This window comes from Eschrichtius robustus, chromosome 4 (genome assembly GCF_028021215.1).
Source record: "Eschrichtius robustus isolate mEscRob2 chromosome 4, mEscRob2.pri, whole genome shotgun sequence".
Classification (NCBI taxonomy): Eukaryota; Metazoa; Chordata; class Mammalia; order Artiodactyla; family Eschrichtiidae; genus Eschrichtius; species Eschrichtius robustus.
This window is the reverse complement of record NC_090827.1, coordinates 49,300,948-49,328,416: the sequence shown is the minus strand read 5'-3', so window position 1 is coordinate 49,328,416 and position 27,469 is coordinate 49,300,948. Positions and strand designations below refer to the sequence as shown.

Below are 27,469 nucleotides of genomic sequence, written 5' to 3'. Positions count from 1 at the left end.
CCTCTTTTGAAGTTTTGTAATCATACTTTTAAAATAATACATTTTAAGGTTTCGCTCATAAAGTTCTTAGTTTTAAGGCAAACAATTAAAAGAATATCATGAACAAAAATTATTGCCAAAGTAATAAGGAAAAAAATCTTAAAACAATAGTACTCTGCTCAGTGCCTCACATACAAAGGACTCAGTAAGTTTCAGCACATACACCAACACTCTTGTCAAAGAAGTCGGAGTTGGGAGAACCCCTTGTCCCCCTCAACATCTGCAAGGTCTCTCTGCTACCACCCAGATCCTTGCTTCCTGAAGGAGGCTCACAGAGACTCAGAGATTAGAAATCAAAACTCGTAATTTTATAACTACAAGAGGTCATTTTTTAAAAGCACAACACATTTATCATTTGTTTTTAAGAAATTGCTTTTATTAATGATTTGTTTTTAATGAGGATAAAATAGGAGGATAGTCAATGTAAAAGCAGCCTATAACATGTGTGAAAAACACAGAAAACAAGATTATTCTTGATGTAGTTGGAATCAAATTTTTCTTTCTATTAAGAAAAAAAAAAAGACCACTTTGTTTTCCCCTCCATCTCTCAGATCCGTGGTGTACTATTAGGTAGCCAGCCTAGTTCCTTTCCCTGGGTTAGCTTTCATTTTTGAAGCTCAAAACTGTCTAAACATCTCTGGTACCAATGATATGTGAAAGCATAAACTACAAAGAAGAGGTTACCATGGGGTTAAATTTTTAGATACTCTGAGATTCAAGAGAGAGTCACCTTTTGAAATGTCATAGTATTTTAAGAGATTATGAAAAGGGCAGAAAGTGTGGCGGGTCCACTCTTGGTGGATATAAGAGCTATATAAGGGACAGAATCAGGTGAGAAAGTTCTGTTTGGGGCTGATGAAAAAGGGAGAAGCTAGAGAAAGCTCCCAAACATTGAGTTTCATAGGAGTAATCTTTCTGCCTTTTGGAGCACAGCTGCCTGCTTAAACTTGATCTCTAACTTTTCACTCACACTGTGTACTTGCTGACATTCTGTGGCCTAGCTACAGTTTGGAAGACTACTTTAAGAACAGTCTTAAAACTTCCCTGTGTAAATAAGTTCTCTTGGTATTTACGGTCACAGAGGTAGCTTTGTCCACCCTTAAATGGAAAGAAAAGAAATGAAATCTCTTAAAGAAAAATGACCCTTTTAAGTATGTTTATGTAAGCATAGAAGTTTTTAAGAGGCATGGAATAAAAAATAGATCTGACTATTAAAACTACATAAATAATCTCGAGAAATAGAAAGACAGGTGATTAGTCTTGTTCATTTGACCACTGCTAATGTCAAACCAATGTTTTTCATATTAATGGCATTGAAAAATGTGAAATAGAGCTTTGAAGCATTGACTCTAAACTTAGTTCCACATCATTAAGGTGCATACATCTCAGCCTGCAGCACATTTATTCATTTCATTTTGGTTTTGTGGCCAACCACTGCTTCAAATTGAATATCCTGTATGTGATTTATGGCTGCCAAGGCACGTTCAGGAAGAAATCTGTATGAAAAAAAGATGACAAAATTTCAATTTAAAATCTTTGACACCAGAGTTCTTTTTTGTTGTCAGTTAAAAATACCCTGAGAGTTATCTGGTTTGCATTTAGTTTTCTTCTGTTCTTTCTTCACATCTACCTCTCTCTTTTTTTGTGTGTCTTTTAATACTCACAGTTCAAATATTATGCAAATATAAAGAAAGCACTGATATATACCACTCTTCTCACCTTCTCATATTAGTAAACTATTACATGAAATCCTATGTGAGTAAAGACCTAAAACTGAAGATCTAGGATTATTGCTGTAACTGTCAATGAATCCTGATGCTAAGAGTTCACAGAGCAGCACCACCAGAATCCATTCCATCTGCCTCTCCACCTCTCCTTGAGTTTTTACTGAATATCTATTGATATTATGCCCTCTATAATAAGGTAGACTAAAGTACTTTAAAAACAGCTACTCCCTTTGAGGAGCTTATTGTTTAGCTAAGAGGCTGAACAACAGGCTCAGATGGCTTCACTGTTGAATTCTACAAAATGTTTAAGAAGGAAATAATACCCATTCAACACAAGTTATTCCAGAAAAGAGAAGAGGAGGGAATACTTTCCAACTCAGTTTATGAGGTAAGTGTTATCCTGACACAAAAATCAGACAAAGACATTACAATGCAGGGTTGGTTTAATTTTTAAAACGAGTCAGTGTAATGCACCATATGAACAAACTAAAATAGAAAGACCATAATATCTTAACATATTCAGTAAAAGCATTTGACAAAATCCGTATCTACTCTTGATGAATACGCTCATCAAAGTAGTAATAGAAGGGAACTTCTTCAACCCGATAAAGAGAAAATGAAAAAAATCTATAGCTGATATCATTCTTAATTGTGAAAGACTGACTACTTTCCTCTGAAGATCAGAAACAACACTTGGATGTGTGTTTTCACCAATCCTCTCTGACACTGCACAGGAGGTTCTAGCCAGTGTGATAAGGCTAGAAATAAAAAACATATAGACTGGAAAAAAAGAAGTAAAAGTGTCTTTATTTGCAGGAAATATGATCATCTGTGTAAAAATATCTGTTAGAATCTACAAAAAAGCTACTAGAAGTGAGTTTAGCAAGGTTGCTAAATACAGATCAAAGTGCAAAAATCAAATATATGCTAGCAACAAACAATGGGAAATAGAAAATTTTTTAAAATGCCATTTGCAATAGCATAAAAACCATGAAATACTTTGGGATAAACCTGACAAAAGGTGTGTAAGACTTGTACACGGAAAACTACAAAATACTGTGTAGATATCTTGAAAAAGATGAAAAAATAAAAAGATACCTTGTGTTCTTTGTTCTCTTGGATTTGAAGACAATATTGTTAATATGTCTGCTCTCCCCCAATTGATCTATAGATTCAATGCAGTCTTAATCAAAACCCCAGCAGGCTTCTTTATAGACCCTTTAGTTTTAGCTAGTTCACCATATTGCATTCTCTTTAAACTGTTTTTCCTTCAGTTAGAATAGTCTCTGGCAAAGACTAGGCAGAGGTGATAGATGGAGTAGAGAAAATGAATCATTCTCTTTCTAGATTGAGTAAGGTAATAGTAGAGGAAACTTAACTCTTCTCCCCAGGCATGGAGAATTTCCATGGCAACTTTCACAACTGAAAAACTCTCCATAATGATAGCTCTATCAGTGTTGTAGTATTTTAGGTGTTTTGTGCTGTACTTACTTCTCTAGTGTTAGGAAGATACTGAGATATGATGGAACAAAAATCATTTTCTTATTGGTAAGTATTCCATCTATCAAGCTTCTTGCAACTTCATTTGTCTCCAATACAGGGCATAGTCTGTGATTAAAAAAGAAAAGTTTGGTCCTTTTTGTTGTTTTTTATAATTAACAAAAGCAGGAAAATTAACTATCTTTTCACTAATTAGGATTTAAAAGCTTCCAGGGGCTTCCCTGGTGGTGCAGTGGTTAAGAATCCACCTGCCAATGCAGGGGACATGGGTTTGAGCTCTGGTCCAGGAAGATCCCACATGCCATGGGGCAACTAAGCCCGTGCACCACAACTACTGAGCCTGCGCTCTAGAGCCCACAGCCACAACTACTGAGCCCGCGCACCACAACTACTGAGGCCCACAAGCCTAGAGCCCGTGCTCTGCCACAAGAGGAGCCACCACAATGAGAAGGCCGCGCACCACAATGAAGAGCAGCCCCCGCTCGCCGCAACTAGAGAAAGCCTGCACGCAGCAACGAAGACCCAACGGAGCCAAAAATAAAAAATAAATTAAATAAATAAATTTATTTAAAAAAATAATAAAAAAATAAAAGCTTCCAGGATTCACTGCACAAATACCGCCTGCCTTCCCTCCCCCATGCCACGTTGATGTTTTGTTATCACAATCTACTACTTTCACATCCAGTAGGTGTGCTTCATGGCTCACTCAGTCAAAACATCAAAATGGTGGTGAGGAATTAGATAATAGAAGAGAAGAGGAGCCAGGCAAGGAACAGTAGTGGGTAGGACTGATCAAAGGATAGAAAGGAAACATCTGGCATCTTTCTTCAGGGCTTGTTAGATATGAGATGAGAAATCTATAGCTAAGTACACTTGCTTTCTTCTTATGAGAAGAGAAATCTATAGCTAAGTACACTTGCTTTCTTGTGGAGGTATCCCACAAAGCTGGATTGTTTTGAGGGCATTTAGTACTTGAGATTCACTGCTGACTTGCCTATGCTGAAGTTTCATGAGAGTTCAAGACATGCATAGGGAGTATTACATTACAACTAGAGGTGTGACCTTGCTTATACTGAAGACTGTATACGTGGGTTCTTGAGAAGTATTCATAACCACAGGCCAGTATAGAATGCCCATTAATGCAAGATGATGACAGGAAATTAAAATGTAAATGGATTGAAAGTATTGCACCAAAGTTAAGTTGTCTAGGCATAGGCTGAATGGCTTAGTGAATACAAAGGTTGTGCGGAGGAGTTAAGTAAGTAGTGGCTGTTATAACTTCCTTCCCTGAGATATCATGTGATTTACTTCAGATTATTATGTGATTGAGGTTTCCATGACTTTGAGTGGCAAGCCAGCAGAGAGTAATACAAATCAATAGTTTTCTAAATTATTGGGTACTACTTCTTCCCTCCCTGATTTCCCCTACCTGGGTCTATCAACCCTGTCTCTGAGCCAAGCCTCACATTAGTATATGGACATGTTAGCCTTTGCCAAGGAAGTTCAGAATCAGGTAGTCTGGGTGAGACCAATTCCAAATTTTCAGCATTGCCCGGGTCAGTCCCCCGGGTCATCCCCAGGAACCCACATACCCGAGGTTATATTAGCCTTACTCTTGTCATCTATTTTGCCTTCCCCTCTGGAAGACCTGGTACTCTGGGCTCACACTAAGCCTGAATGCTTACCAAGAGGATTTGTATTGGGCCCAATTTCCTATTTAAGAAAACTGAGCCTAGAGTCCCAATTATATCATTGTATTTACTTACATACAGTACCGTGTACTTGTTAAGTACTTGTGTTCTAACACAGTTAAGGACTCAACTGCCAGGGAGTGGCTACAGCTCTGGAGATGACACAGCTAATTAAGAGTTTCAGAGTCTGTAGCTTCAGATGAGGCTGAGCTTAAAAGGGAATTTGTTAGCTCCTTTGAATGACTATATTTAGGACTAATTCCTTTCCAATAATAAATTGGCTTCAGATTAGCAAGCTCAGTATATTTTGTTAACCTGTAGCAGAATGTTTATTAGAATCGAGGCAAATTGTGAAGCAGGTGTATTAATTTTAGGGTCCTTATCCTCACCATTCCGCTTTTTTCCTCTCTTTTCAGGGCCAATTTCTCCTCTCTTATCGTCTCAAATCCTCCTTTACCAGAAACAAAGTACTTGGTGAAGAAATTCACCTTGGACTTCCCTGGTGGTGCAGTGGTTAAGAATCTGCCTGCCAACGCAGGGGACACGGGTTCGAGCCCTGGTCCGTGAAGATCCCACGTGCTGTGGAGCAGCTAAGCCCACGTGCCACAACTACTGAGCCTGTGTTTTAGAGCCCGTGCGCCACAACTACCGAGCCCTCGTGCCACAACTACTGAAGCCCGTGTGCCTCGAACCCGTGCTCCACAACAAGAGAAGCCACCACAACGAGAAGCCCGTGCACCACAGTGAAGAGCAGCCCCTGCTCGCCGCAACTAGAGAAAGCCCGCACGCAGCAATGGAAGACCCAATGCAGCCAAAAATAAATAAATAAATAAATTTTTAAAAAAAGAAAAGGTCTCAGTTTTTTTTTTTAAAAAAGGGGGCTTCCCTGGCGGTGCAGTGGTTGAGAATCCGCCTGCCAATGCAGGGGACACGGGTTCGAGCCCTGGTCCGGAAAGATCCCACATGCCGCAGAGCAACTGGGCCCGTGAGCCACAACTACTGAGTCTGCTCGTCTGGAGCCTGTGCTCCGCAACGAGAGGCCGCGATAGTGAGAGGCCCGACCACCGCGATGAAGAGTGGTCCCCGCTTGCCGTAACTGGAGAAAGCCCTCGCACAGAAACGAAGACCCAACACAGCCAAAAATAAATAAATAAATTTATTAAAAAAAAAAAAAAAAAAGAAATTCACCGTGACTGAGGGGTTAAAGACTCAGCTTACTGCCGCTTCTAGGAACATCTGCATTTTAAAGGAGGACAGGGTGGTAGCCATGATCAAATGCATGTGGTTATATTTACTATGTCAATGTTTTCCAAACCTGCCTCCAGAGTTACCTGGTTTCCTTGTGAACAAAGCAAAACAAAGCAAAACATTCTTGGAGCTCGTTTCGCTCTACTGAATCAGAATCTCTAAGGAAGAGCCTAAGAACATTTATTTTTTATGTGAGCGCAGTGATGATGCTTAGGATCAGGCAAGTTTGGAAGATGTTGGAGTACTTTGTGCTAGCACTGCGGCCAGTGCTGTCGAATGTGGAAACGGGGCGTATACCTGTGCCTTTCCATACTCTGTTGAGGAGGATGAACCGCGAGCGGGAAGGGGGAGGTGAGGTAACATTCGTTTTGGGGGTGTGGTTTCCAGGAGAGGACACTCTTGCCATCACCCCCGAAGCACACCTCTCCATCCTGCCCACCCCCGTTCTCACTCCCTCTTAACACCTGCGTGTGTGTTGAGTCTTTCACCTGGACACGAATAAATACCCAATGCCTGATTCATTGGCAGCTGATCACTCCTACTAGTCCCTAATGCATTTTCCCCCTTTGTTCATCTAATTTCAAAGTGAAAACGTAAAGGCAATACAATAACATTAATAAATGTTTTTCCTTCTTCGTTTTTTTGTTTTCTGTTTTCTGAGTTGACCCACCTAAAAATTTCTCATGTAGATTTCATACCAATTTCTCATGCCATATTTCCATCTTAACTTGATTTTGACCTTACCTTGTGCTTGGGTTTTTGGTGAACCCGGTATTCACAAAAACTGGGCAGAGACACGAGGTTTTGATACCCGTTTTTCCCAAGGCTTCAAATTCTGATGTCAGAGCTCGGTGGAAGCCAACAGCAGCAAATTTGCTGGAACTGTAAGAGAATTATCCACCCCTGTTAGCTAAGGGAAAGTGAAACATTCCTCAGCTTTCTGTGAGAGGAAAATGTTGATTTTGTTTGAGAACAAATAAAAGCCAAACCCCCAAATCTTCCACGTGGTCATCTATTTTCATTTACATTTTCTTATCTGATTTCACTGAATTCTGAATGTACCAATTTTTTTATTAGCGGTGATAACAATAGAACAAATTCTAATAACTTTGATTGACTTGCTTACTGCTCATTCTACCTATAAGGTTTTTCCATTCAATCTTTAAACTGTTTTCTAATCAGTTTTTACTGCTGTTTTTATTTTGAAAAATATGAATCAGGAAAATCATGTTTAGAAAAACTATGTAACTAATATCTGTATTAACAAACTTCTGTGGGACTCTACACATATCTCCTCTCTCTCTTGATAGTTTCTCTTTTGAAATGTGGAGTTCAGTTTGGCTTCTTAATTTCATTGTGAAGATCTGGAGTAAAAAGACTTCAGGTGGTGTGGGTGTGTTAGTGTGTGTAACATTCAACATACTACTTTGTCTTCTTCCTTTGATTTTCTGATCTTTAAAATGCTGGTAATAGGGACTTCCCTGGTGGTCCAGTGGTTAAGACTCTGCGCTTCTAGTGCAGGGGGTGCAGGTTTGATCCTGAGTTGGGGAACTAAGATCCCACACGCCGCACAGTGCAGCCAAAAAACAAAAAAATAAAATAAAATTCATTTATAAAAAGATGCTGGTAATAAAATATAGAGCCATCTTGAGGATTAAATCAAATAGCATATGCATAATAACTTTATTACCTATAAGGAGCTATGTAATGTTAATTGTATTTTTGACCCAGATGACAAGAACCATAAAGTTAAAGGCGGGCTGCTCTCTTAAAGGAAAAGAAAAAAGGAAAACTATTATTACATTGGGTTTCCACATTTCTAAACATTAAAACAATATTAAATGTTTAATCTGTGAAATTCTGATTTGTGTTTTAAGATGGTAGAGGCAGCTTGAAACAACCATATGTATGTGCAAGGACACCTTAACCTACAGTGAAAATTAACTACATCTGTGACTACATTTGGTGTCAGAAATAATTTGGTCCGTGACCAAATTCAACCTTGAACATGGATGTGTAGGTAAGTAATAAACCAACTAACTACCCACCCCCATCCCCACCCACTGATACACATGTATTGGCTGTTACAAAAAGAATTGGCCAAAATGTTAACAAATTAAATTTTTCTATGAGGTTGATATAAGACCAGAATAAGGAAATGAGATGCCATTGAAGGAGTGTATGAAGAAAAGATATTTTGCAAATAGTGTCTTTAGGGAGTTCCCACCTTCGTCTCTTATGTCCTTGGTAGAGCATGGAATATGCTATCTGCATTTTTTAATATGGTGAAGGCTTTCTCTCAATCTCTCTCTGTCTCTCTGTCTCTCTGTCTCTCTCACACACACACAATCTTTCATGGCACAAGCACACTGGAAAATGTTTTGATCCAGGAGCCACTCTGTTTAGCTTATCTTGGGCATGCAGGCCATGGCATAGATTTGTGTTCATTTGGACTTCCTTATATTTTGCTTCTTAGTCTGTGAGTTCCTTCTTTCTTTTTTTTTTTTTAGTTCCTTATTTCCTTTATGAGCATCTACTCATTCCAGGATACAATGGAAACATGCTTGGCATTACTGTTTTCTTTCATTGCTCTGTGGAGGAGTTCTCAGAAATCTAAAAATATTTTAAATGATTTTTCATTTAAAACCAGTTTCATTGTTTTAGGAGAAGTCATTTTTAAGAGTTTATTCTAAACTACTGTATACATTCTGTAAATCCAAATTATCTGCTATGAGATTTTTTTTAGCTTTTATTTTTTGCAAGGCATTTGACTTTTTGTTCTAAGAAGATTCAAAAATGAAGAAAACACAATTCTAGCTCTCCAAAAATAAATAAAGAAAATAAAGAAAAATTAAACAAATTACCTGTTATGAGGACTGGAATCTGAGGTCTAATAAAACCTTAAAAGTATAAAAATATATAGCACTGCTAGAAAGTAATACTTACCAATATGGAATAATATAAGGTATCACTCCGTGGCCGCATATTGAAGCCACTGTGACAATGTGGCCGTGGTTTCTCTGCATCATCGCTGGAAGAAGTGCCTTTGTGATCTTCAGGATCATTGCAGAACCAAAAGAAACAATGACACAGGTGTTAAGTTTCCAAATTAGGTAGTTTTATTTTTAAGACAAAATGTCATTTGAGACAACTTTTTCGATGAAATGAAATACGTGCCAAGATTCCATGATTACTTCTCCACCGATGACAGAAATGAAAAAAGATTAAAACGATTGTTTTGAGCTGGCACTGAGTGTGCACTGCATATCACATGCAAAGAACTCATCTTAATATCCCTCTTCTTCCCTTCAGAGGGAATCAAATATCTCTTTTATGGATCCATCATCTAAACAATATTATTAAGGGAAAAATTCAGAGTTTTCAGAGCTGAGAAAATTCCGTATGGTAATCTGGTATCATGTGATTTTTTTGTTTGTTTTTTTGGGGCTTTATCTTTCTAATGAGAAGAGTTAAAATCTTGTGTACCTATATCAAGTTGAGTTGAAAAAGCTGAGTCCTGTACTGACCCATGGTCATTATGCATCATGATTAGATTTAGTATCTCCCTATTTGTAATACTGTGCATTATATGTTGATGTTACAGGAAACAAAAAGTCTTTCTTTACCTCCAAAAAGCTTTACTGTTTGGTGAGAAATATCAATATTATTTTATGAGAATTTTATAAACCCACTCTATGGACCCTGTGCAAATTCATAGAGCCAAGAACTGCCAAACCAAGCCACCTCCAAATTCCTGACCCACGGAAACCGTGAGAGGAATATGAACATTTATTCTGGCTTTAATCCACTAAGTTTTGATGTAATTGTTATGCAGCTGTAGACATCGAATACATGGGGTCTCTAAGTAGTTTGGTGGGCACAATAATTAATTCTCATTAGCATGTGTGAGGGGCTTGGGAAAATGGGGGAACACATCTCTTTTTTTCTTCTCTCTTCCAGAATCCAGATCTGTCCTATGTTCTACACTAATATTGAGGCACTGGAAGATTAATTCATATAAATGCTCTCTACAAAGACATATTTCAGTCTCTCACAAAACCAAACAATTATAAGAGGTCTGTAGAGCCTTATCTCTAAGCTCCAGCCTGACCTAGAGCTTTGTTCAGAGTTCCAGCCAGAAGAACCCCCAACCCCTATATAACCCAAGTAGTGAGTTCTTTGTCCTTTCTGTTCTAAAATTCCATGACATGAGGTCACAAGTGAATGTACACTGTATGTATTTTCTCTAAATCACTGAAAAGGTGTACACTGACAATCCTTAGGAAAGCTCCATGAATATTTTTTGAGCGCCCAGTACATGCCAGGCTTTGTGTTAGGTACTGGTGGATAAGGCAGACTAACTAGCCTACATTCTGGTGAGTCGTGTCCCCTTGAAATCTGTGCCCTTCTGTCAGAGACACGAATATTGGATGATTGTTGTTTTAAGGCAAAGATATGGAGTTTCCCATCCAGAAGGATGTGAACTCAATTATGAACTTCATGTACCTTAAGAGGAGTTGTCAGACATACACAAACTAGGAATATTTCTGACTCACGCTCACCCAAAAATGTCCTAGGATGTTGACCTCAAAAGTTTTGGTAATCTCTTCATCCTTTGTACTAAGAAGGTCAGCTGGATATATTGTCCCAGCATTATTCACCACAATAGTTACATCACCCACCTCTTTCTTCACCTGTGAAATAGAAAGAACACATTCATTGGGTGTAGTATCGAAACTCAAAGTTTTGGGGCTGATATCATCCAGGGATTAGATTCTTTATTCTGTTTGATGAGATCTCTCAGAGTTCAGGCAGGAAAGAGCTTTAGTCCAAAGAGTGGTTGCCAAGGGGACACTGTCATAAAGCTGGGGTAAACTGTTTTTTTAACATCTAAATTTCAGTACCCAGTACATCATAGATATTTTTTTTTGAAACTTACCAATAAAATGAAATTAATATTTGTGTTGATTGATATATCTGTTCTAACCAAATATTTTAAAAGTGCTAATTGAGTAATCCTGTTTTCACTACTTACTAGCTACATGACCTTGGTCTGACATATCAGTTCTTACCAAATATTTTTAAAGTACTAATTGAGTAATCCTGGCTCTGCCACCTACTAGCTACATGACCTTGGTCTGGCTTAAACCCTCTGAATCTGTTTGCTCATCTGTCAAGTGAGGTTAAGAGGGTTATTGTAGGGATTAAATCAAAGGGTACAACCATTTTCAGAGTGCTTGGTCCATTGTATTTGATATTTACCCTTAAAAATTGTTATAATAATTATTAATATTATATTTTCTATGGAAGATTAGATTGGCACCAACATAAATAAAATCTCAAAGAGGAAATATTTAAAGGAAAAAATAAAGGAATTACTGCAAAAGTAATAGGACTAAAATGAAAGTAGAAAGTTATCCTTTTCCCTGGTGATAAATCTTTTCTCTGTCACTCTGTATAGCTGCTCAAACTTCTGACCAGAATGAAATCGATTAATAATATGAAACAATAATAATAGGCAGAGTTGAGTGGATTATATGGAAGGAAAAGTTCTATGTCCTTCCTTGTTCACACAACTACCTCAATTAGCAAAGGCTAAAAAAAAAACAAATCTAATTTAAATTAGGTAGTCATAAAGAACCTTTTCATATTCCATGTAAGGGGACACAAAATTACGGGAAGAAATTTGTATTTTGAAGTCTCACCTGGTTTACAGAGTCATAAATCTCTTCTCTGTTACTGCAGTCTACCACAAACACATGTGTAATGGCCCCTAGTTTTCTGCATTCAGCTGCAGTTTCCTCAACGCCATGCTGTAATTGGCAAAAACAAATTCCAAAAGATGTAGGTCAGTGAGGGGACAAAAGTGAGGGAGAAAGCATTGGACAAGAAATTTTTTTTAAGATTAAAATTCACGTCCAAAATGCCCCACTTGTTTGTAAGCAAACTTCCTGAGAGGCACCGCTTGCCTAACTTGCAGAGATTATACCTGGCTTTTCTGCCAGGGAAGGCTCATGTTAGTCTCACGTGTTTTCACTTGTTTTGCTACATTCTCATAGCTTAAAGAACATGCTTGAAAGATGTTGCTCTTTGTGCTATCATGAAAGGAGATGTTTGAGTATGGAGAAGAATACTCAACAATATATTTAACATATGCTTGTTGAGCACCAACTATGTAATAGGCAGTAAAGCACCTAGCAGATTGTAAAAATTTTAGGATTGCGTGCATGTGAGAGAAGGCACGAAGAAATTCTGTCACATATTCTTCTTTGTTTTTTATTTGGTTTTTGCCTTGCCAGACCTTTAAAAAATACATTCCTAGCTCAACAGTCTGCTCTGGGGCCAGGTTTGGTCCATTGGCTGTAGTTTGCTAACCCCTGTTCTTGCCTATCCTGTGAGGTATTGGGTTGGCCAAAAAGTTCGTTTGAGTTTTTCTGTAAGATGTTCTGTTCGGTTTTTCTGTACGATGTTCTTTCTGTTACAGAACATCGTACAGAAAAACCCAAACGAACTTTTTGGCCAACCCAATATTATCCCCATTTCAGATAAGGAAACTGAGGCTGAGAGAAATTGTCTGCTCAATTTAAACAGTTTGGAAGTACCCTGGCTCCTGAGTCTATGTTATCAAACCTGCATATCATGGCATAAAAATCACTGCTAAGGTCTCAGTTATGCTCCCTTCATCAAACCATCCTGATGGGGACTTCCCTGGTGGTTCAGTGGTAAAGAATCTGTCTTCCAATGCAGGGGACGCGGGTTCGATCCCTGGTAAGGGAACTAGGATCCCACATGCCGAAGGGCAACTGAGCTCTTGCGCTACAACTACTGAGCTTGTGCGCCTTTACTAGAGAACCTGCGTGCAGACTACAGGGTCCACGTGCCCTGGAGCCCGCGCGCCACAACTATAGAGCCCATGAGCCCTGGAGCCTGCGCACCACAACTAGAGAGAGAAAACCTGCATGCCACAACTAGAGAGAAGCCCGCACGCAGCAATGAAAGGTCCCACATGCCTCAATGAAGATTCCGCGCCACAACTAAGACCTGGCACAGCCAAAAATAAATAAATAAATAAATAATAAATCTTAAAAAAAAAAAAAGCTATTGGGTGCCGTGACCATAGTCCTCTTCCAACTCGCTCTCTGCAACTAGATGTGATGGGTAATATGGCACTTGTACTTTAAACAACACCAACAACAAAAAACCCATCCTGATGCATATGTAGAGTAAGGCTCCAGGGAATTTAGTTACCAAACTTTGAGAAAGAAAAATACAAATATAAGCAAATGTTAAGTCAGATAAGTTTTTAAACACCTGTCTCACTTGTAACTTTAAAAGGTGGGTAAATGAATCCAGTACCTTATTAATATCCCACAGAACCAGTCTGCTCTTCCGTTTTGCAAATTCATAGGCAGTTTGCCTTCCTATTCCATGCCCAGCTCCTGTAATGAGAACAATCTCCCCAGCCACAGATTTTCTCCTCTGGGGAATGAAAACCTTCACCAAGGATTCTAAGTAGGAGTAGATGATGATGATGAGAAGCAGGAGGAGATCCAAGATAATATTCATGGCTCTGCTCTGCACTCTTCTCCTCTGGTTCAGTCCCTGTCTATTCCCAGCAAAGAGCCACCCTCTTCAGAGAGCTGCAGGGAAGAGCTGTGTTCCAGGTGTTGATGGGACTGGCAGAGGTAAGCTACATTTGCAGGCAGGCTTTGTCCATGTGTTCTAATGCGTTAGATACACTTTGAGCTTTTGAAGTGGTATCAATTGCTAGTAAAACCTTGGCACGGGGACAAGGGAACTCCAGAGAAAGTCCTCTCTGGATTTACTTTTTGGTTGTTGTTGTTTAATACTATATTTTATTAGTTTTCAAGCACTGATTTAACATCTATACCTTGATTTAAAAGTTTATATTTTATTTTGTATTCAGCTCATACTCAAGTTTAAAATGAATGCAAGCATAATATAGGGCATAAGTTATTTAAAAGTAAAGCATTTATCATTGGAGTGAAATCAGGTCATGGGATTTATGGTAGCTAACAGTTCAATGAAATGGTGCCCTCTTACTGTATCTATCATTCCATTTCTCTACATTTGCACCTCCGTCATCCATGCCTATTGCCATGTGCTAATTGCTATTACATTCCACAGTAAAGGCATAGTTTTAAACTTCCTCTACTTTCAGGAGGCACACTTTTCTTGCAGTTCAGTTTATGAACAAAAATGATCAATATTGGGGCTTCCCTGGTGGCGCAGTGGTTAAGAATCCGCCTGCCAATGCAGGGGACACGGGTTCGAGCCCTGGTCTGGGAAGATCCCACATGCTGTGGAGTAACTAAGCCCGTGCGCCACAACTACTGAGCCTGCGCTCTAGAGCCCTCGAGCCACAACTACTGAAGCCCGCGCACCTAGAGCCCGTGCTCCGCAACAATAGAAGCCACCGCAATGAGAGGCCCGCGCACCGCAACGAAGAGTAGCCCCTGCTCTCCGCAACAAGAGAAAAACCCACACGCAGTAACAAAGACCCAACACAACCAAAAATAAAAAAAATAAAATAAAATAAATTTATTTTAAAAAAGATCAATATTTATTACTGTAGGGAAATCAATACTCTGATTTATTTGCCCAAAGTTAATTAGGACCAATTCTTTTTATTCTGCTAATAAAAAAACTCACTTTTTTAAATTCAGGAGAAACATTAACACCTTTTATCCTTCTTAAGCAGCTCTCTGGCATAATATGGACTTACTTTCTGAGAAGCAGTTCTGTTCTATGTTTCACCATGGCAACTGAAAAAAAGATGCACAACCTAAAAAATGAGAATTATGTTTTATTTGGTGGCCTCACTGAGGACTACAGCCTGATGTTATACCCTCTCAGACAGTGTACTGCTCCAAAGAGGTAAAGGAGGAGCTGATAGGGATAGAGTAGGATAATCAAATAGTTAGCTTAGGGAATTCCCTGGCGGTCCAGTGGTTAGGACTCTGTGCTTTCACTGCCGAGGGCGCAGGTTCAATCCCTGGTCGGGGAACTAAGATCCCGCACGTTGCATGGTGCAGCCAAAAAAAAAAAAATTAGTTTAGAAGTCCCACTAGGGGACTGTAGATAGAGAGGGAACTTTAGGGGGCTTTGGGAAACCACAGTAAGTTAACGATCACTCAAGAAAGCAATGGGAAAATCTTGAAACTTTGTGGGCTTGCTTGACTTGTGAAACAGAGCAAATCGCTTAGCAGCAAAGCCAGACAGGCTTGCTTAGCAACAAAACCATGCAATGGAGGCATGAGTCATGCCTGAAGACGATAAAACAATAGTGGAAAAATAAGGCCTACATCCCGCCCAGTGAATGTCAACAAGTTAATGACTCCCTAGGACATGCTCTCTTCACACATAAAAAGCAGTAATTTGGGAAAGGTGACACTTCAAAGTGAAAGACTGTCATTATACTGAGACCTGAAATAATTTTTCCATAGCACCATGACAGTCCCGGATGGGCCACATAGTGCCAAAAACTCCCCCACCCAACAGGTAGGAGGAGTTGATGGAAGACTCAAAGAAGGAGGAAGAAGATGGTCTCCCCCCCCAACCCCCCGCCCCCGCCTGCCTTCTCCTTTGATTACAAAAATGTAACCCACTAATGCTTGCTTGCCTGCCTGTTTGTTTGTAAGCCTCACAAGTGTCCTATTCTAATAAATCACTTCTTATCTATCACTTTGCCTCTTGCTGAATTCTTTCTATGCTGAGACAAAAAGAGCCAGAGCTCCTCCAAGCCACACCCCACCCCCCCACCCTGAGATGCATTTCTGTGGTTTCAGAGCCAGGATATATAGTAGTTTTTGCTGGGAAGAAAATGTAGTCGAACATCAAAGTTTATTGCTAATCACAAAAAACAGACATCTCAAGTTAATAATTTTAGTGCTTTTCTATGTATGGGAAGATGCAAGAATCGGGCTCCTTGACATTATTCCTTTGATATGCATCTTAACTATTCTGGGCCAGTGTCCTGTCTTTCTGTATCCTGAATTCCCCTCAAGGTGCATGGTTGGGCAGCTGCAGTGGCTGATGGCTTGATGGAGAGCAACATTCATTGTTTACGAAATGGCAGGCAACAATTCTTTGTCCACAACCATGAAGTTTTACCTCTAGACATAATCCTAGAGATACTGCATCAGCTAATGGTCGCTTGGTATCTCTCTGTGAAATGTTTTTGGTTTTGTTTTGTTTTTTAATGCAGGAAAAGAAGAAAGTAGAGATATTATCTTAAGGAATCTTAAAGCATGGACTAACCAAGCTTAGTTTGATTGATTTATTCATAAAAGCTCAGTATCAGTCTCAATTTGCTAATCATTTTACATGAGATGCCTATTTCCCTGAAAACCTCTTGTGTTTGGGGGAGATTATAAGTTATATCAGTTCCCTTTGTGATAATTTGGAAAAGAGCATTAGACCAAGAGCCAGAAGTATTCACTTACAAGGGGTGTGACTTCCAATACCTCAAAAGTGGAAACAACTTAAGTGTTCACCAATGGATAAATGGATAAACAAAATGTGATATATGCATACATAAGGGAACAAAATTTTCCACCCCAAAATGTGTCTCCTTGGCATGAAGATTAATTTAGGCTGATTATTTTTAAGAAACAGAAGACTTGGGAATTCTTTCTTTTTACTTCCCCACAAGCTGCCTAAAGAATTTAGATAAAGGGCCTATTTCCAGAAGACGTGCTAAATATATACAATGGAATATTACTCAGCCATAAAAACTAATGAAATGTTGCCATTTGCAGCAACATGGAGGACCTGGAGGGTATCATACTAAGTGAATTAAGTCAAACAGAGAAAGACAAATATTATGTGATATCACTTATATGTGGAATCTAAAAATAATACAAATGAATTTAGTTGCAAAACAGAAACAGACTCACAGATATAGAAAATAAACTTTTGGTTACCAAAGGGGAAAGGACAGGGAGGGATAAATTAGGAGTATGAGTTTAATAGTACACACTACTATATATAAAATAGATAAACATAAGGATTTACTGTATAGCACAGGGAACTACATTCAATATCTTATAATAAGCTATAACAGAAAGTAATCTGAAAAAATATGTATAACTGGATCTCTTTGTTGTATACTTGAAACTAACACAATATCGCAATCAACTATACTTTAGTTTAAAAACAGCTATGGAGATGAATGGTGGTGATGGTTCCACAACAACATGAATATACTTAATGCCATTAAACTCTACTTTCAAAAGTGGTTAAGGGACTTCCCTGGTGGTCCAATGGTTAAGACTCCATGCTTCCAATGCAGGGGGCAGGTTGGATCCCTGGTCTGGGAACTAAGATCCCACATGCCGCACGACATTGAAAAGATTTAAAAAAATAAAATAAAATACAAATAAAAATGGTTAAAGTAGTAAACATTATATTATGTATATTTTACCACACACACACAAAAAGTGGCATGACTTCAAGCAATTCTTTTTATTTTTTCTATGTCTCACTTTTCTTATCTGGAAAATAATGATAAAAGTAAATGCTTCTGGGTAAAATGCTTTTACCCAACACAGACCTTTACCAACACATCACAAGTTCAACCTTCCTCACATACCCACACACAAGGGGGATATGAGACTCAAATAAGAGAGCATGTATATGAAGTAGATTTGCAAGTAGTAAATGGTTATATAAACCAAATAATAATAAAAGTAATAGCTTAAATTTATTAAGTGCTTACTATATGCCATAGACTGATATAAGGGCTTTATGTAACAACTTACTTAATCCTCACAGGAAATATTTGAGGTAGGTCCTACTAGAATGAGCATTGTATAGATGAAGAAACTGATGGAAAGAAAAGTGAAGTAACTTGCTAAAGTCACATAGCCAGTAAGAGGTTGAGTTAGGATTCAGGAAGTCAGATTGCAGAGCCCCAACTTTTAACTTAGACCAACTAAGTTAAAACCAACCAGCCAAATAGTTCTCAACCAAGGATACTTTTGCCCCAAAGGAAACAATTTGCCATGACTGGAGACATTATTGGTTGTCACACCTCAGGCATGCCAGTGGCATCTAGTGGGTAAAGGCCAGGGATGCTGCTAAACATCTTACAATCCACAGACAGCCCTGTGCATTGAAGGAAAGAATTATCCAGCCCCAAGTGTCAGTTGTACCAAGGTTGAGGCATCCTGACCTACGCTATACTATATTGCATTGGAGAGAGTATAATTGGCTCTTTAGTTTTAACCCTGAGTGTATTTATAAAAAAAGAGTACTTGACTATATCAGTCTGCATGCAGGTTTGCAGTGATGTTTATATGGAGCCATTTAAATATTTAAATATTAACATAGGTGATTTAGATCAGACCTCATGCTGGCTGCAACATCAGGAATCTGTTTTCAGGTTGAATGCCTCTAAGTTCAATATTTCACTTGCTCATAGTGGGCCAGACCAGAGGACTCACACCATGCAAATTCATATACTACTGATATACTTCTAAAAGGCAATTAAAAATTTTATAGCAGGATCTAGATTCTTTTACCTTCTGGGATATCTGTATTATCCAAGAATTAAGAAACTTTGAGAAAGTGAAAATCACTTTGTTAATGTTACTTAGTTCACATTATGCTCAAATAGTTTGGATGCTGAGAAATTTCATTCAGACTGAGATCACTTGGAAAACTACCTTTTATTATTTTTTTTGTTACCTTGGGGTGAGAATGTTCATATTCCTCAAATACAGGTTCAACCTTCTCAACAAATGCTAGAAACATAGACTCTACCCCCTTGCTTTCTTTTTTTTTTTAAGTGTTGAAGAGTTTTGTTTGCATGTCTTCATGACATCATTGGCTTCATTTCAACAAATTTTCGCAACAAGTAAAAACGTTTAGTTTACTCTGATCACAAGTTACATCAGTTTTTTCCTACTGATATGAATGACGGCACATCAAGTTTATCATTAATTTCTCTTTGCATTACATTTTAGGTTGAGTTGCTTTTGGAAAAATTTTCTTGACTAAACTAATACCATCTATAACATTTAGATTCTTATTAAACTGAAATATTTTTTGAATTTCGTCTACTTTTTTTTTCTTTTAAATTAATATCCCTCTTGAGAGCCACCCCTCTGACTGCCAATTTTAGAAATGTAATGATTTTTACACAGGTAATAATAACCAGAAAGGGAAAAAGATGGAATAGCATAACTAGCAGATTTATAATTTGGAACACAGATAATAATGATGGTAATATTAATCATAGCATTTACATAGCAAAAGAAAGGGAAGGAAAAGGAGAATGTGGAGAGAACATTGGCAGAGGTATCATCCGAGTTGGACTTTACCTTCTGAGCAGAGCCATTCTGTGAATGTCACTTGCACACTGTAGAGTTCAGAAGAGTTGATATGATATTGTAATTGATGATGGGTAGCTGGTATATCATGGTGTAAAGAAAGGTCAACACTAAGCCATTATTTCTTTGGAGGCCATAAAATGAGGAAGTTATGGAATCTGTGCACATTGTTTTAATCCACAGTTTGTTTAGTCTAACTAGAGTAATCTGCCAAGTAGAAGTTTAAGAATATAATCTTTTCAAATAAATACTTTTTTTCCCCCTTTCTGGAGGGGTTCATTAGTTCACCATCAAGGATTCTGTGTACTGCCAAATTGATAAAGCAGTATTAGGTAGTCTTAAAGGTCATATAAACTTTATCTTGAGGTTTCCAAACCTAGTGTATATCCAACTAAACAAACCCCCAATTCACACCTCATATAGAGCCTCAGCTTATTTTTGGTTTATAAAACCCCTCGCTTCATCTCTACACATCAATCCTGCTTCTTTCCCTGCAGTAGCAAAGAAAGGGTCCTGCTCTCTATAATTTGCTTCTCAACCATTCGTTCCTTGTTCCTCCCATTATTCTTCTTTCCCTATTAATTACACTCTTCCTGTTATAGGACCTGTCTTTTTTGCTTTCAACTGTTCTTTGATCTCTTCCATCATAAAAATATTCAGTGAACTCTTTCCCCATCCCCGTTTGCCATCCTGTCTTTCATCTCTTACTGTCAGGTTAATTATAGTGATTGACTTGTGGTTTGGCTACCCATTTTCTTGGGAATATAAAAATCTCTTGCCCTTTTACTGTACCACCTGGTACAAAGTGCTGTGACCGTCCTAAATATAAGGAGCTAAGTGAGCTCACAGGAAGGGCAAATCATCTAGTCCTGAAGATGGGGGTGGAAGGTGAGCCATAAATGGGACCTAAGGGTGAGAAGGGGTTAGCTGGATGATGAAGGGGATACGAATGTTCCAGATATAGGAAGCCAGGTGTATGGGTACCAGGAGGTGAGAGATCATGGCACATTCAAGGAATAGGAAGTTCTGTCTTGGAGCACAGAGTGTGGGGTAGAGAGAAGATAGAGACACAGCGAAGGTTTAATCTCTCAGAGTCTTAACAACAGTGAGGGCTAGTAAAAGGTTTTGAGCGGGAGACTGCTATCATCAGATTCAGAAACGCTGCAAGCTGGAGATTGCAGCTTAAGAAGAAATGAAGGGAGACCAGTTAGGAGGCTTTTCAGTAATCCAGGTCAGAAATGATGGTGGTCTGAATGAGGGTGGTGGCAAAGGAGATATTTAAGAGCTAGAATCATGGAAGAAATATGCATTCATTTAAAAAATATATATCAAATACTTGGTATGTTTTATGGGCTGTTCCAGGCATTGAGGGTACAGCAGTGAACAAAATACATAAAAACAAATCACCTCCTGGACTTCCTTGGCGGTCCAGTGGCTAAGACTCCGAGCTCCCAATGCAGGGGGCCTGGGTTCAATCCGTGGTCAGGGAACTAGATCCTCCATGCCACAACTAAAGATCCTGTGTGCAGCAATGAAGCTCCCGTACGTGGCAACAAAGATCCCGCATGCCATAACTAAGACCCGGAGCAGCCAAATGAATGAATGAATACATAAATAAATATTAAAAACAAAACAAATCTCTTCCCTTGGGAAGCTTACGCTCTAAGGGCAATGTTGACAATAAAGAGCATAAGTAAGCAACATATGTAGCATGCTCCATAATGATAAGCGCCAGGGAGAAGATTAGAGAACAGAGGGAGAAATGGAAATGTGTGTAGGCTGTGTAGGCAGGGTTGCAGTTTTAGATATGGAGTGAGAAATTCAGAAAAGACCTAAGGAAAAAGACTTAAGAGGGAGCTAGCTATGTGGATATCTGGAGGAAAAGGTTCTGGAGAGAAAAGAGTAATGTACAAAGGTCTTGAAATGGGAGCATGTCTGGTGGGTTGAGAAACATCAAGGGACTAGTGTGGGGCTTCCCTGGTGGCGCAGTGGTTAAGAATCCGCCTGCCAATGCAGGAGACATGGGTTTGTGCCTTGGTCCGGGAAGATCCCACATTCCAGGGAACAACTAAGCCCGTGCGCCACAACTACTGAGCCTGCGCTCTAGAGCCCGTGCGCCACAACTACTGAGCCTGTGCTCTAGAGCCCGTGCACCACAACTACTGAGCCTGTGCTCTAGAGCCTGCGAGCCACAACTACTGAGCCCATGTGCCACAACTACTGAAGCCTGCACGTGCTCCACAATAAGAGAAGCCACCGCAATAAGAAGCCTGCGCACCGCAATGAAGAGTAGCCCCCACTCACCACAACTAGAGAAAGCCCGCACGCAGCAACGAAGACCAAATGTAGCTAAAAATAAATAAATAAAATAAATTAAAAAAAAAAAGGGACTAGTGTGGCTGGAGTTAATTGCAAGAGGGTGAGGGTAGTGTGATGGTTAGTTTTATAGGTAAACATGGTTAGGCTACAGTTCCCAAGTTATTCAATCAAACACTAATCTAGGTGTTGCTGTGAAGGTATTTTGTAGATGTGGTTAACATCTACAATCAGCAGTCTTTAAATAAAAGGAAATTATTCTTGATAATGTGGATGGGCTTCACTGCATCCATTGCAAGGCTTTGAAAGCAAAACCAAGCTTTCTCTGTGCTGTAGACTGAATGTTGTGTCCCTCCGAGGTTCACAAGTTGCAGCCTAATCTCCAATGTAATGGTATTTGGAAGTGTGGTGTTTGTCTCAGGGTCCAGCGAAGAATCATGACATTGGAGCTATACAAAATGTAGCCAATATTCAATTCACAAATCATTTGGTTTTTGCACAAAACACAGGTTAGTCAAAGTAGGAAAAATAGGAAAGGGGGTTAAGAACCACTCCAAGGAGAAGTCTGGGAAGGAGGCATCTCAGCACAAACCGTGGTCTCTGGTCCTGCCACAGGTTGTGAGCGGAAGTCGCCCTCTACTCTGACAGAGCCTCCAGCAGCTGTCCGTCTAGAACAGCTCTCAGCAGGGGGAGTCCGGTCTTCTAGTGAAGAGCCTTCAGTGGGTTCATTTCAAGGAGTCTGCAAGTGGGGTGTAACGATTATGCCCCAGGGGATCTTGTCTCTATCAGTTACTCCTGTTCCAATGAACTCTTTCTGTGGACGCTGCCTCCAAAATTCCTTATTTAAAGGAACACACTTAATTTATCACTCTAACACACTTGCAGTTCTATACCAGACGTTTCAAAACAACTAATATTGAAGTTGACGTTGGCCATTATAACCTGGGGCCTTTGGAAGGTGATTAGGTCATGAAGGTGAAGCCCTCATGAAGGAAATTAGTATCTTATGAAAGAGACCTCACGGGACTTCCGTGGTGGCGCAGTGGTTAAGAATCCACCTGCCAGTGCAGGGGACACGGGTTCGAGCCCTGGTCCGTGAAGATCCCACGTGCCTTGGAGCAACTAAGCCCTCGAGCCACAACTACTGAGCCCACGTGCTGCAAATACTGAAGCCTGTGCGCCTAGAGCCCGTGCTCCGCAACAAGAGAAGCCACTGCAATAAGAAGACTGTGCACCGCAACGAAGAGCAGCCCCCGCTCACTGCAGCTAGAGAAAGCCCGCGCGCAGCAACGAAGACCCAACGCAGCCAAAAATAAATAAATAAAATAAATTAAAAAAAAAAAAAAAAGAGAGACCTCAGAGAGCTCCCCTGTCCCTTCTGTCCTGTGACGACACAGCGAGAAGACAGGCTGGCTGACTGTGAACCAGGAAGCAGGCTCTCACCAGACACTGAATCTGCTGGTGTCTTGATCTTGGACTTCCAGCCTCCAGAACTGTGAAGAATAATTTTCTGTTGTTCATAAGCCACCTGGTCTTTGGCATTCTGTTACAGCAGCCTGAACTAAGACACCTTGAGTAAGAAGAAATTCTGCCTCAAGACTGCAGTATCAACTTCTGCCCAAGAGTTTCCAGCCTGCCAGCTTCCTCTACAAATTTCAAATTTTCTAGCCTGCACAATCATATGAGCCGATTCCTCAATTCCTTGAAATACATCTCTCTCTTTCTCTCTCTCTGTCTGCCACTATGTATGTATATAAAACATCCTACTGGTTATGTTTCTCTGGAGAACCCTAGTAAGGTAGTAAAGTAGCAGGTAAGAAGACTGGACAACATATGGCCTTGTAGGTCATGGTAAGGACTTTAGCTTTAAGTTTTAGATAAGAAGTTAATGAAGGATTTTGAGCTGAAGCATGACATGATCTCATATTTCAAAGAGTCAATCTGGCTGCTGTGTTTGGAGTAGCAGAAAGGGGAACAAGAGGTGAGAGAGACTTGTATTGGGGGTAGCAGTGGGGATGAAAAGAGGTGACAGAATTCTGGATATATTTTCAAAGTGGAGCAAATAGAATTGTTTTCGTGATGGATATGGGAGTGAGAGAGAGGAATTGAGGATGACACGAACCTTTTTGGCCTGAGCAACTAATTAATGGGGTTTGGAACAGGTTTGGGATAACATTAAAAGCTCACTTTCAGCAATGCTACCTTGAAATGCCTATTGGCTGTATGGGCAGAGATATCAAGAGGGCACTGGATATCTGTCTGGTGTTCAGAGGGAAGATTTGGGCTGGAAGTATAAACGTGGGAATGATGATTGATATTGAATGTGTGTGCTGGGGATTAGGATGTTGGTGAGGTGAGAGATGAAGGTGAGTGAAGAGGAGGCAGGTATAGCTCCAGGTTTCTGGTTTAGACACTTGTTAAAAGTGTCATTCTGTTAGGGAACACAGATGGGGTAGAGAAGATGCCAGGTTTTCCATGCATTGATTTAAAAACATCTATTTAACTGGAACTGGAGATAATATAGGAGACTATATAATCTAATTTGATCCTTTTATAGATGAAAAAACTGAGATTTCAGAACAGCTAATTTGAATTACATTGACCAGTGCTCTTTTTGCACTTCTAGGGTGCCTGTAATTATAGGGAAGACTATAAAAGTAAAAGGCACATCTCCCCAATGCTGAGGTTGACCTAGTCATTCCTAGACCAAAAAACCCCCCAAAACCAAAGAACTCGAGTGGTCAGACTGGCTCTCAGGTGAAGTGGAAACTCCTATCTATTTGGGGGAAGGATTTGATGTCCAGTGTAGATTACGACTATTCCAATATTTTCAGGCTCAGCATTTTAATTTCAAGAAACTTTACCTATCTATCTATCTATGTGGCTTGTGGGACCTTAGTTCCCCAACTAGGGATTGAACCTGCACCCTTGGCAGTGAAAGCAAAGAGTTGTAACCACTGGACCGCCAGGGAATTCCTAATTTCAGGAAACTTTAGACTATGGTGATTTGGGGCCAGGCCTGGTTGGATTTTTTTTTTAAATTAATTAATTTATTTATTTATGGCTGTGTTGGGTCTTCGTTTCTGTGCAAGGGCTCTCTCTAGTTGCGGCAAGCGGGGGCCACTCTTCATCGCGGTGCGCGGGCCTCTCACTATCGCGGCCTCTCTTGTTGCAGAGCACAGGCTCCAGACGCGCAGGCTCAGTAATCATGGCTCACGGGCCCAGCTGCTCCGCGGCATGTGGGATCCTCCCAGACCAGGGCTCGAACCCGTGTCCCCTGCATTGGCAGGCAGATTCTCAACCACTGCGCCACCAGGGAAGCCCTGGATTTTTTTTAGGTGGAATAATTGGGCATCTGCATTGTAGCATTTTATTCTACTTTAAAATAATCCCAGATTGAATAGCTTCAATTGCCATCAGAGATTTTCATTGGCTGATTTTGGAATATTGTTTAAACAAAAAGGAAAGCTTGGGTAAAAGTAGAGGTCGTACAGGGTGATGGTTCAACTCTCCAAGAATTCCACTGAGGCTGTATGATAGTGAGGTCAGCAAACATGGGTTCAAATCCTGAGCTTGACTTCTAAGTAGCCATGTGATTTTATGTGTTTGGTGAACTTCCCTGGGCTATAGTTATCTCATCTTTGAAATGGGGATAATGATGTCACACACAGAGAACTGTCCAAGGAGGTAAATCTATCACCCAGCCTGGGAGAGGAGGCTCTTAATTGCTCCGCTTCCCCACTGTAAAATACTTATTGGCAGTTTACTCACTAGCCAGGTTGGTGTTGAGAAGGTACTGAGGGTCAGTTTTAACCCTTTTCTTTGGTCTGATTCCCCACTCTTTCTAACCCTCATTTCCATTAAAAAGTGTAGATTTCTGGCAAGTGAGAATGGTGGCATGGGGGCAGGGGCGGGGAAGAGTTTCTGAAGCAAGCATGGGAATATTCTCAAAGGGAGTAGGAGAGAGGCTGGTGAGCCTCAGCAGTCCCATGGCAGAGCCCCAGCGTGATAGCAAGGGCTCAGAAGAAGGCTTTAGGGTGTGTCCAGGGAGGGTGGCTCACCGCCACAGTCAGGATTTCTGTACCCTGCAAAGGAGAGAGACATCGGTCTTCAAGGTCCTAGTTTAGGACCACAGGGTACCATGACAGTTGACAATTGGGAGTCTTTCTGCATTTACCTGAAAACAATGTAAGCCTCTCTGATTTTGGTGTGACCCTTACAAGTAGCACGGTTGATGGCTGAGATGGATTTTCCCACTAAACTATTGAGAAATGGGTTCAGAGTTAGCATAATATCCAAGAAGTACCTCGCAAAAGAGAGAAGTAGTACTTATTTCTCATAATGGCCAATGCCAAAATTCATCCAAGTGCTAATTTTAGACAAGTGTGTTGAGAGCCAAAGCAAGTTTATTGTGAAAAGAGGAAAGTTGTCAGTACATTTTGGGCCTCAGTTCTTTTACTGAAGTTTCACTAAAGGCTTTCTCCTAGCCTGTTGAAACTTGCCACTTGACAAGCTGGAACAGTACAACTTAATCCAAAGAATAAACAATCTGTTTCAAAATGAGTTAGAAGATGACTATAACGGACTCGCCACCTTCTAGTGTCATTCTCTGCTAACATAATAGGGTCTAGGTAAATCCATAAACGCTGGCGATTCACAGATACTCTAGTAGAACTAAAGTATGGAGAGGACTCCAAGTTACAATATTCAATATAATGATGTTTTGGAAAGCAGACTTTTTTTTTTTTTTTTTGGCTGCATCATGTGGCATTCGGGATCTTAGTCAAACCCATACCCCCTGCAATGAAAATGCAGAGTCTTAACCGCTGGACCACCAGGAAAGTCCCTGGAAAGCAGGCATTTTTGACTCAGATATGTACTTACGTCAACTAAATGTAGAATATACATTTTGATATATATTCTACATTTAATTTTGACTCTCTGTATTAGAAGAAGTTAGTTGATGGGAAAGAGGGAGAAATTTATTGTAGAAATACCTTCGGGTGAAATTTACTTATATGTTACCGAATCTATAGTATAACTTTCCTTAAACAGATTTACAGATAACTAAAAGAGAAAAAGAAAAAGACCTTGATCACATAATCCATTTTCCTTTCATTTGAAGGTTAAGCTATGTTCTGTTCAAAATAAAAAGATAGAAACACCAAAAGTTTAAGTTTGATCCATTTATTATTGTTGCTACTTATGGGTACGTTCTCCCAATTCTCTGCCTCAAATCCCAATGATGCTTTTATCCTTGCAACACGTGTTCATCTCTAATTTCCTTGTGCTGAAACGTGTGGCATTGGAATGTGAGGTATTTCTCAGAAAACAGTAGTAATGTGTAGGCTGGAATGTTTGAGCAATATTTCTTATATCGCATGAAATTCATTATGAAATACCATTAGATATAGTCCTTCATTATATTTAGCGAGCTTAAAGTTTCCATTTTGATGTAGAATAGAAAAGGAAATGTGAACTATATAAAATTTAAGTGTAATTAAAAATAAAAATATATCTTAAATATTTTTAGTACAAACCTTGCAGAGCCTTCAATGAGCCACAAAATCTTGGGAATTATTGTAAAACTGCT

At 39.7% G+C, this 27,469-nt stretch overlaps 1 protein-coding gene across 1 annotated transcript; it reads right to left on the bottom strand.

Moving 5' to 3' along the window:
- Positions 1-415: 415 nt before the first annotated feature.
- Positions 416-13,912, bottom strand: HSD17B13 (hydroxysteroid 17-beta dehydrogenase 13). Its single transcript, XM_068542667.1, has 7 exons — positions 13,562-13,912; positions 11,911-12,018; positions 10,768-10,899; positions 9,152-9,258; positions 6,950-7,087; positions 3,258-3,374; positions 416-1,535 (listed from the first exon to the last, which is right to left on the bottom strand). Exons 1-7 carry the CDS (start codon positions 13,769-13,771, stop codon positions 1,445-1,447), a joined length of 903 nt encoding a protein of 300 aa, XP_068398768.1. The 5' UTR covers positions 13,772-13,912; the 3' UTR covers positions 416-1,444.
- Between the last annotated feature and the right edge of the window lie 13,557 nt (positions 13,913-27,469).